The sequence below is a fragment of the Ooceraea biroi genome, chromosome 7, assembly GCF_003672135.1.
Source record: "Ooceraea biroi isolate clonal line C1 chromosome 7, Obir_v5.4, whole genome shotgun sequence".
In the NCBI taxonomy this organism is placed as follows: Eukaryota; Metazoa; Arthropoda; class Insecta; order Hymenoptera; family Formicidae; genus Ooceraea; species Ooceraea biroi.
In genome coordinates this window covers 8,400,083-8,412,473 of record NC_039512.1, presented here as the reverse complement: position 1 = coordinate 8,412,473, position 12,391 = coordinate 8,400,083, and the positions used below count along the sequence as shown (strand labels likewise).

General features: G+C 34.3%; 1 protein-coding gene across 11 annotated transcripts in view; it reads left to right on the top strand.

The window, feature by feature from the left end:
* LOC105282411 (zwei Ig domain protein zig-8) overlaps window positions 1–12,391 on the top strand; it is a 107,687-nt gene that overhangs the window by 40,016 nt on the left and 55,280 nt on the right. For all 11 annotated transcript variants that reach the window (XM_020032648.2, XM_020032649.2, XM_020032653.2 and 8 more), the window contains one exon: window positions 1,308–1,483. In XM_020032648.2, the coding sequence (XP_019888207.1) occupies window positions 1,308–1,483 (176 nt within the window). The remainder of the gene's footprint in view (window positions 1–1,307; window positions 1,484–12,391) is intronic.

Here is a 12,391-nt window from a genome sequence, read left to right as displayed (position 1 = left end):
TAAATTAATAAAATTGTTTTAAATACAGGCAATATGTTTGCCACGATATTCTCTGAGTCATAATCAAAATATAATAGCATAATATCAAGATAATTCTAGCTTTGGAAACGTGTATACGCGCAGACATGAATATCCGTGATGAAAGCGCATAAGCCAATAATTCAATTTAATAAAACAAGTTTTTACGGATACATTCAAACAATTCTTTTTACCGTAAAGTCGAACTGATAAAAACACACGAATTAATAAAAACAAGTTATTGATTAAATATGAACTAGTTTTTCGTTCTTTTTTTTTATTATTTCCAATACCTTTTAGCGAAAATCGCATAAATGGACGAATTTTGACGAGCGCGTTCTCGATGGAGGAGAAAAAATATACGCGTCATCTGCCACACTCATACGTAATGTCTTTCGTCGTTATGAAGGCAAGAGTACATTGTCGCTAAAGTACGCTAGATTATTCTTCATAGCCCATGACGAGGGGAGGTTGGCGGACAGAATTCTATGGAGGTACAAACGAGCATATACAATGAAGTAAAGTGCATAGCGATGTTCCATAAGATATTCTACCGAAACGTCGAAGAGCGTATTACGCTTAAGAAATGAGCTGAGTTTGCTCGCTCGACTCCAGTTCGCTACTTGCCAGTTATAATGCACTTGGATTCTGGTATCTTGTAAGTAGTACATCCAGCAGTCGCTCCTAGCAGATTCGGAGTTGTGCTCTCGTGGGAGACGTCGGCGAGCACGCTGGTTTCCTGTCCAGAATTCGCATACAACTTTCACGGAAGACAGAACATGTTTCATGCCTCTCTTTGCAACTCGCAAGACAACGCAACACACGTGATTAAGCCGCGAACACGTTAAATGCCTAGACATCTCTTTTTTGCATTCAGATTTTAATAATTCTATATGTATCGATAATAAAATTATTGCAGCTCAGTTTATTGTAGTATTAACAGTTATAGTGGCATATTAAGTGTACATTTCGTTGAATTTTTTATATGTTACCAATATTGCATTTTCATGAATAAAACAAATGTTGATACAGGTTTAAAATAGCCTGTATATACATTTTTTTACTTGATAAAGGATAAGCTATTTTAACTTTAATATAATGATACAACTTAGATAAATACAAGCGATTTAGAAGATATTTTTAATAATATATTTATTATTAAATAGTTATTTAGTATTTATTTAATATTCGCAATAAAAATTTTATGATTTTATTTAATGTTATTGAGAAGTAGTTCAAACATCGTAACGTTGAAGATTACGTTCATCAGATCCTTATTCTCTTTTTAGCGTCGGCACACGTACGCGAAACATTCAAGGAAGGTGCGCAGCGGCATGCAAACGATGCTAATAATGATCCGATGGAAGATCTACCCGTTTTCGAGCCGACAGCAGCGAATGTCAGTGCATTTGTAGGGCAAACCGCATATCTGCCTTGCCGCGTGCGAAATTTGGGCGACAAAGTAGTAAGTCTTTTTCACTCTTATCATATAATGGCATATTATAAATGTAGTTATAAATTATGTCAAACAAAGTAATTCTTTTATCATTATTCGTTTAATTTGATTTACGCAAAATATGTATTGAAATATATGCGTTGAAAATGATGATTATCGTTACAAATTCATATTTTGTAATTGTACTTTCATTTATATTTTAATTAAAATTAATATTTTTATTAATGAATATATCAATTGCATATTTATTTATTTTAATCTGCATGTACATATACGTTACTGCTTTATTGCTTTTACAAGTAATACATTTAACTATTATATCAATAAAGCTGTCTACTGTATCGAAATAAAACAATACGCTCGAAAGCTGATACTTCGTTGACTTTATATCGAATAAATACTGCATCTTGTATTTCCAGTTTTTATTGCTTGTATTAAAAGTTGTGTCGTAAGGATGCCACAAAACTGCCAATAAAAATCTATCATCAGAGATGTGGTTACAATGGTGTTTACTTCAGCATAAAAATAGTGAAATTTACATAATGTTGCAAATAAAATCGTAATAGTAACTTAAAAAACTTCTTTTAGGGAATCTATATTATTATTATCATTAATATACAGGGTGAGGCACCTAAAACAGGCCACCTGAATATCTCGGCTGTTATTGGTGATAGAAAAAAATGTGTCAGACCAAACTTGCATAGTTTCGAGGAACACATAATTAGTTCTAAATAGTTTTTTATTAGGTGGACGCGTAGAGGTCATATGAAGGTCAACTTCGTTTTTTTAAATGGTATCCCGTGTAAAAAAATTTATAGGATCCTAAGTAGGACCCGATTAATTTTCCTCAATATTAATATGGCCCTAGAATGGTATGTAACAAATATTTTTTCGGGACCTTATAAGGGACAAATATTTTTTCGGGACCTTATAAGGAAATAATAAAAAATATAATATCTAATCGGGCCACGATGTGGCAATGATAGGGCATCCCTTTTCAGGACATCCCTATTTATTCCTTATAGGGGCCTTTACTTTCATATTAGGCCCTAACAATTTTCTGCACGGGATATGTTTTTTTACGTACCATCTAATAGAGCGTTTAAAGATGCGCACATTGATCTACGGGTCAAAATCATTCAAGGTCACTGAAGGCCAACTACAAGGGAAAATAATTTACTTTATATTGCCTAGAGTTCTCTGCTATTAAAAATACTGTAAACTCAGAAATGAAAAAGTTCTAGCCCTTAGAAATTTTTTCTTTTTCCGCGAAGTTCTGAGTTGTTGTTATCATTATTTCTTATATTGCCTAGAGTTCCCTGCTATTGAAAATACCGTAAAATCAGAAATGAAAAAGTTCTAGTCCTTAGAAATTTTTTCTTTTCCGAGAAGTTCTGAGTTGTTGATATCTATATTTTTTATATTGCCTAGAGTTCTCTGCTATTGAAAATACCGTAAACTCAGAAATGAAAAAGTTCTAGCATTTAGAAATTATAGCCTTCAGTGACCTTGAATGATTTTGACCCGTAGATCAATGTGCGCATCTTCAAACGCTCCACTAGATGGTACGTAAAAAACCATCATACCATTTAAAAAAACGAAGCTGACCTTCATATGACCTCTACGCGTTCATCTAATAAAAAACTATTTAGAACAAATTATGTGTTCTTCGAAACCATGCAAGTTTGGTCTGACACATTTTTTTCTATCACCAATAACAGCCGAGATATTCAGGTGGCCTGTTTTAGGTGCCTCACCCTGTATATGCGACAAAATATTACTTAAAAATTAAAGATTTTATTTCACATAATTATGTTTAGCTGTGGCAGATATAATACCTTTTTGCGATTTGTAAAGTATAATAACGCAATCAGAATCATTGATAACTATTTATCATCCTTGGGAACAATTGACGAAAATCACGCGTGGCACGTACATATATCATTATTAATCGCACATAAGCAGTGACTGGCCTAGCGGCAATTAATCTGAAAATTTACCGGAGACGGTTTCGATTCAAACAGGTTGTTTCCAGCAGCCTTATCTGTACAAGGGAGTCTGCGTAATTAATACAGCGGCATGACAAATCGTCGCTTCCGTAATAGCAGGCCGCCAATAAATATCGCAGCCACGATTAGAACGCTTCGCACACGTAAATGTGGGCGCAGGAGCGTCATATAGCGCGCAGGAAATGGCATGTCTGCGACGATCTATCATGAGAAGCCGCGGGGACACAGACATCGGTGTTTCCTTCAAAGGCGAAATCTCCCCCCATGCGTTATCTCGCAGCATTGACTAAGTGTGGCATAGATTTAACGAAGACGTATGAGCGCCTCAGCGAATCTTTTCTTTAGCGACACAGATCTCGTTCTCCCAGCGTGCCTCCTAAATTCCTATTCGATTTTAAGCATTTATTGTATCATCACGTTAACAAGGATATCACAATTCCTTTATCTTTTTATATTCCCACTTATCATGAGAAGAAAAAAGAAAAAAGAAAGCGAATTAATAAGCAAGTTGAAGTACTTAAAGCTTATTATAATAAGTCCAGCAACTGTTAAAAATTATACAGAAATAAAACGTTAAAAGCAAAGCGCGATTGTAGGGTGGAAGTAAAAGGAAAAGCGGAAACTTGCAAATTTGTAATGTGCGAAGAATGTAAAAGGAAAGTTTGGGGGAAAATTGCTAAAGAGTTTGCATCGAACTACGAACACTTTGTAACTCACCTAAATTCTTCCCCTCCGAGAGGTACAAATAAAATCTTTCGAAAATCCTTGTGCCCGATGCGGGAGCACCGAAAACAGCTTCACACAGTGAAGAAGACACGTGAAAGAGTAAAGTCGGCGGAACAATCGAAGCGTGCACATGCGAATTTGCGGACGACTCCGCTGCGGTTCACGTAAACGGTGACCATACTCATTTCACAAGGAAGAACGCGGTCCGTCGCGTCCAACCGATGGCCGCATCCGTATTTGTACTCGGTTCGGTCGTGTTTCGTTCGCAGACATTCGTTAGATTAGAGAGCACTTGGCGCCAACCAGGAATCATCCTTGGGAAGCGAACATCGTAATGTTCGCTATGCATTTTTCTCTACAAACGTAATTTTTCGACACGTCCAATTTTTGCGACCCACTTTCCCGCTCCTCTGAATTCCCGCGCGCTCCAGCTTTGAGCAGGTTTTTTACAATTCTACACGAGCTTTATTGTATCGGGAAACCGACTGTAAACGTATGCAACTGGTGGATGGGAGTGTGATTTTTATAGCGGAGTTTCCCCTCCTTTTCTTTTGCCTAGTTTGAAAAGAGAAAGAATTCGAAATTGGCAAATTGTCCTTTTGCTAATTAAAAGGAATAAATTACAACGGTTTCTCTCTTTGTCGAAAATGTGAAAAGTTATATAAAAATTTTATATATTATTAAATATTTAAAAATATATTTATCGCATATTGCAATATTTAAGAAATAATTGTTTTAGTTTTGATACTGGTTGATTAAAATATAATATTTTAATAAATGTGAATTTATTTTTAAGATTTTTTTATTTTTCTATATTTCTTATTAGTAATAATAAAAATGGCCTTCTGCTAACAGTGAGTTTCATTTGATACTGCTGTCCAATCATAAAAATTTAAACTAGTGATTGATCGTTCAATTAAACGTAGTTCAACGTGCAATATTTCCAAAGCGTACTTGTGTCTAACATAGATTTTATTGGAAACGAACGAATATAGATTTCTTTAATAGCTGAGATACAGAATTGCTCAGCGTGCATTTTCTCGAAGCAGACCGGATGCATTTTTAGTTCACGTTCACCAGCTTTTTCCAATCTTTTCCACATTTTTCTTCCTTCCACTTATCTGTTTCTTTTTTTCCAACGATCCCCCTTTAATTAAATATCGATCTACGCGCGGACGGCCAACGGCGACGCGTCGATTACGGCAAGTTTTCTCAAATTAAGTCGGAAAATCAAACGGAGTTTAAGAAGAAAATAATTGCGAAGGATTAGTCGCATTTGTTTTAGTAAAACTCGGATTGCACATTAAACCGAAATCGATGGGGTCGTAACGAAATTTGATGGTCCTCTCATTACAGTCGAATTATCAGGTAACATTCTCAAGAAATTATGAACGAAGAAACGGATTGCATGAACGAACTCATTACTTTCCAGGCCTCATTAATTTCGCAAATTGCAAGCAGGCAAAAATGAATATTCGGAAAAGAATATGAAAACACCTTGATTATACGATTTTTTCGATTAGATTTTGCATCTGACTTATTCCGAAATTAATCAGTGAGTTATATGCAATGAAATAATTACATTGCTATAACTTATTTAGAATTAAATTATTATAATGCCATTATAGGATATATACAGAATTTTTATCTGTAAAAGCATTGGAAGGTATCGATATTTGTTTTTAGGTAATCGTTTTTAGATATCGTTATTTTGTCATGTTGTAATTTTCTATAAACTTTCATAAACATTTATATTACATATTACAATATTTATAATGATACAGTCTAATTAAAAGTTATTATAATTATCGCACGCAATTTTCTCAGTGATATCGCATGAAATTCAATGATTTAAACACCAGATTTTATAATGCTTTATTTCTGACTTTCGGTACATTGATTGATATTTAATGAAAGGTAAATTGTTGAAAAAATTGCAAAATCCTGGAAGAAAAATGTAGCAATAGTGAAATTGTCTTGCGCATGCGTTTCTTTCAATCACTTTTGCTTCAAAGTCAACAAAATGTACAGTTTGATATCAATTGTATATATATAAAGGGTCAACGTGTATCTGTTCACCGCGTAAAGAAATCTTGGTAGTTTGATCCCTATCGAAATATCAGTTTACGATTCCTTTAGACAGGAATATCGAAGGAATCGAGATGCGAATGTAAATCAAGTTAGCAACGAGCGTTGTGTATATTGTATCCCTTTTCTATAACGTTTTCCGAGAATCTTATGCTTTATTTATTTATTCCAGCGAAGAGATGAATTATGAAAATTGCGATTTACGATTCTTTCGAAATTCAAGAAATGTCATGATAAGATAATGCAATGTAAAGCAGCGTTGAAACACTATAAACGTTCTCTTTGTGTGCCATGCTTGATTAAGCGTTACTCAATTTAAAGATAAATTTGTTTGCCATTAAAGTTCTATAATTTGACTTTAAACGAAAGAATATATTTTTTGACATAATTACGTAATTACGAGAAATGTATTCATTGTAATCGAAAGATTTTTTTACATATATAATAAAAAAACTGGGATAAAAATTGATGACATAGTATAACAAAGCAAATGTATATATAATATCACATAATGATAATCTCATTTTACTTTGCAATATTACACTCTTTTTGTTATTACATCTTCTATTACTATATATATTTTTTAATATATTTTATAAAAGTGTTATAAAAGCTGAACATTTCAGTTAACAAATACAATTAAAATAAAAATCAAGGAATCAAATAAATTTTGCAAAATTTGCATCTTTCTATAATATAACTGTCTCTATTATTGAAGGTACTGTCCAAAGCGCGTGTATCCACCTTGGCTTTAAGCGTTTTGAGCATTACCTGTCACCAGAAATTGTCTGAATTAATGGTTCCGATGCTAATGTCCACCATCAGCATAAAATCAGGCACGTCGTAATGCTGGCATAGAATCTCCCAAAAGTGTCCCGTAACTCGTTCACCTCCTCAACGGTCTAAAACATCCGCGACATGATAGATGACCGGAAGGGGATTCCTCGGTATTTGTGCTGCTCATAAAGTTCGACGGACTTATCATACCCACGTTTCGCGTCCTTACGTTGCTTAATGTCTGTTCAATTTACGCATTAAAAGGATATGACAATGAGAAGATTGATTAAAATTTGCTTAAAGTCGTTGCTTCAGATGATGTTCTAAAAAACATCTAAATTTGCAACATTCATACTTTTTCTTCTACGTGTGGTTTTCATAAAGAGATAAAGGTTTTCTTCAAGGTTTACAATATATAAAAGAAAATTATAATTTAATTGGTACTTGTAAAGATAGAATATATTTTTATATAACAATATGACTTTTATATTTCATAACGCGATGAAGTGCATCTGGTACTGCAAAATCGTGATTTATTGATTGCGTCAAACATCGCAAGCACGCTGGATTGAGATGACAAAAGGCGGGCGCGTACCTGCGAGCTCGATTTTCTGTGTGTAAGACTCGAATACTCGGGGCAGCATTTCCACCGCATAAATTGTATAGTCGTGAATTCCGGATGTGCATTATTCATGGATACCGAAATGAGCGTGCGCGACCTGTTCGAAAAACTAGATGTGTATGTGTGTGGGCGTAATCAGAGGAAAAGGTAAAACAACCAACATTCTGTGTGTGGTCATCCCATTTTACTCTGATTAAGCTACACTTTTGAAATAGTATTACCGTCAAAGCAGATTCTTTTCGAGGTTGGAGAGCAATACGTGTCATTTACAAGATTAACTTTGTGCTTTTTTGTTTGAAACTTTCACAGTTCCAGAATTAAAAATTAGTTTAATTTTTCCTATAACTGAATCAGTTATACAAACTTTTGTAAGATATCATATCTGAGAAATTTAATAATAAATAACATAAATAAATAATAACAATAAAATAAATAACATATCTGAGAAATTTCTAATAGATGTAACGCGTTATTCGAACCACGTGATGATTCAGCAATGTCGAACCAGACGAATCATTACTGCGATAATTGATTAACATTACAAAAGGAAGTTGCAAAAAGGGCAATTGCGGCTCTGCTGTTTCGCGAGCGGTATAAATTAAGGTAAAACAAATGAACGTCGTTACACGAAAGCGTGATAAATTTATATTTGTGCGAGGTATCGTTTATCGTTTTCCCCAGAGATTATTACGTATAAAATTGAAAATGTTTCGGCGCTTTCATAAAACATCGCGTGCTTGAATAATTGCCCATACTCCCTAGGAACCATACTGCCAACAGGGGTTACTGTGCGAGCTTGATACATGGCTATGTTCAGATTATGTGCCACGGATATGAAGACTTTTTTATAGCACAACGACGATATTAGTAATATTCGTGTATTAACATAACCCCGAGGCCACGATGAGCAAAAAATAGACAGTAAATCAAGAGTAACGCTGACGTCATAACCGCACAGAATACTGCTGCAGTGAATCGTCATTTTCGACAACGAGGTGTGAAAGTACGGTAAAAGTGATTGATAGTCAAACTGCTATCGAGCTGACGATATTTACAACGCGAATAGACGTAAGTGTTGAAATTCCAAATTTACTGCTAGGTGTACTACAATTTTTATTTTTTTGCAATTGTTTAATCAAAAATAACTGTCCAATATACGTTGCTGTTTTATATAAAACGCAGTAATTCGTATTGGAATGCAATATTGATAATTGACAATGATTTTAATTTGGTGTCATCACCTCGTTAATGATTGTAATAAACAGAGACAGCATTTTACAGTTGCAACACAACATGTCCATTATACTGTGACGTGTCTGAATGACCAATTCTTAAGTTCTCTCAAGAAATTCAGCGGGGATTTTAATTACGAGCATTCTTTCAAGTATTCCCAAGGAAAAGAGTTTTTTTTTCATTAAGATTACAGTCGACTGCCAAGGCGTTTTCTAAACAAATGCTCCTTTCTCCCATTGTGCCGTTGTGACGGCGAAAAGAAGTGACGCAAAAGGGTGGAAAACGAAAAGGAGGGAGAAAGTGCAACAACTGCACGTGAATATATAGGTGAGTGGTTGAAACAGTGTCAGATATTTCAAAGGTGAGAGACCACTTTGCGTTTAGTAGGAACATTTTACCGCGTACTGATATTAAATACACTACGGCTACGCTCGAAGAAGATAAATGGCAGATCAAAGGCATGTGGTAACTTGTCTGGAAACATGACTGTAAAGAGTTTTGTGATATTTGAAACAAGCAAAGATTTAGTACTGCATAATGGCATTTGTGGCCTCATAATGTTCAAGCTGTTTGACCGCGTAATCACGCGATTGAATTAGCAATCGATCATATAATTCGGTAATTACCGAAATTACATGGATGAACAATTCGTCCGTAGTGCGAGACAGTTGAAATTATCGTCGAAAATAGACATCGTTTGCGCATTTACAAATGGCACGGCAATCGATTGCATATATTCCGCCTTTGACGTCATCAAGCATTCTTAATGTTGATTTACTCGCGTTATATGAAAAATAAAAAAACTAATTTTGGTTTTCTTTAAAAAATAATTATATTATTTATATAAGAAAATTTAAAGTATTAATAAATATATAATAAAATAAATAATAAATATGTTGTATGCATTTTGTATTTACTACATTTTTCATGTGATAGAATGTGTAAGATATTTCTTTTTGTCGCGTTTAACGTTAAAACTACGCCATGACAAGTGTAAACTATTATTCCCGTATCTCCACTTAACATGAAGTGCAACATTGCTCCCAAGGTTGCACAACGGCGGTCGGTCCTCTCGCCGCAGTTGCAAACGATAGAGAAGACACTGCTCGCAAACTACGCTTGTAACAACTCCTCGGTACACCAAAGTCGACACCGAAACTGGTGGAAACGCAGCGTGGAGTTCCTTTCCGTTTGCTGCGACGTTGGACAGCTACGTTGTCGTCGTTTACGAAACTTTTATTGCGAATGTGAAACTGTCCGGTTAGCCGCGATGTTTCTGAAAAGAGGTTCCCGCCTTTTAGAAACGACCCATGCGTTAATTTCGTTGCACATGTGCCAAATAAGTCTCATAGATTGTTGATAGTGATTAAGTATCAGCGTATATATAGTGATTAAGTATCACTGTGCTGGATATGATGAAAATGAAATTAATATTTTTCGAGACTTTTCGGTTGCAAATGTAATTTGTGTATGTCATTCCATATGGATTGAAGCTTTGACGGTGTATCAACTGTCGTTGTGCTATATATTCCTCTAATTTTGCAGTACGATGTACTTATTATGAAAACAAGCGTCGAATTACTATCCCACTTCAAAAAGCTATATTTTGAAACGTCCGAATGATGAATGCTTTCTATCGCGAAAATAAATGTACCTCGGTATTGGATTTTAACGAACCGTCCGTTGTTGTCCGTTACGATTATTAATATTATTGGTAATATTGTATCATTTCCTGATGATTGTAGTATATTTTTATAATGTGACTATTAACATTTGCATCCTAACGATAATCGAAATAAAAGAAAATTTACGATGTTTGGATAAATTTACTGTTGAATTGCTTAGTAAGAAAAGGATATTATTAGATCATTAACAAAATAATCCGGATCGCGTGTAGATGACAAATTTTGTAATGATGTTTTGGAGAATTTTGTTTTTTGTTTTTTAAATCCTGCTATAAAATCAATACACGACAAGTTATGTTCTGCTGTCATAAGTATGTGTTTAGTTTGATTCATCATCATCTAGATCTGTTAGTTAATGATCTAATATAATCGATATCAGTGTTCCAAATATAAGTACAATAACTTAATCAAGAACTTTGGGTGCTGATTCATTAAATTTGCATCAGTGAGATAACTATCATTTTATTTAATTGATTTCAAATATAGGACAAGAGTTTATACTATGCTTCGAAAATATTATATATCAAATTACAGATAATTAACAGCGCGTTCAAAATTGACGAACAATAATTAAACAGTCAGTAGGAAAAAAAATCAATATTTAATCGAGGCGAATTCGTTGTCAAGATCTGCGATATCAGAACGGAAGGTTTAAGAACGTGACTGCGAATAAGAAATATCTTGCTGAAGAGAAAAATACAGTAAAAAGAACTGAAATTGTGAGAGCAAAATAACAACGTCGGCGTTGGGAGGAAGCGTGGCCGTGGATTTTTTTTATGAGTAGTAGTTACGCGTAACAGCGTCACCGACAGACAGTCTGCTTCCTACTGCAATTAACGTCCAAAAAACAGACGCAGTGTCGGATTGCAAATAAAAATATGACAACTGTGGTTGGTGCGCGGCATACGCTTTAAAAGTTGTTTATGAAAATAACAGTCGCGGGCAACAAACGCGTCACATTTAAAATTAAAAATATCCATTGCGAGTCAGTTGGGCGGATGAAAACGCGATCCGTCACTCCCGCAGAACGACACCACGTTACGTTACGTGTGTTAACAAGCCCTGAATTGCGGGGTAAGTTTGTATTACCATATTCAGAGATTTAGTGAATTCATTTAGCGAATTTATTATTGTAGAATTTGTGTGTGAGAGCAACTCACGTTTCAAATTTACGTTTTGTATAATTTCGATGTCGTACACAAATTATGAAATTCATTTTACCTTTATTTATAATTAAAAACCGCATCTCTCACACACGAACAATATATTATATTTGCATAATATTTCATTACTTGATTGTTATATAATACGAAGAAATTTCATGTATCTCATAAATTATTTATCAATTATTTTTATCATAATGCAGTTCCTACGTATACACTCGATGCTACAATGTAATGTTGTCTTTTATTTTTTACTCTAATATTTATACCAATAATACTTGTGTGCTAAAAATATTAATAAATTTAGTTGCTGCAATTATTTGTTTTGTTATTACAGACTTTTAATAAGATCACATGTACATTTAAATTCTGTCAACGTACATATCGAGTTTGTCTGCCAAGTGATACGCTTGAAATAATTAAAATTAAATCTCATTTAAATGTACTTGCAATGATTTCAATGGATGCGATTTTGCAATTTTCCATATTTTAACATATCGGCTACCGCGCCAAATGGATTGAAATTGGCATCGATGCTAACGTAGAAATTAATTATTTAGCACGACAGCTTCATTTTGTCATTGTTGATGTGAGACAGTATTACATAAAAGCAC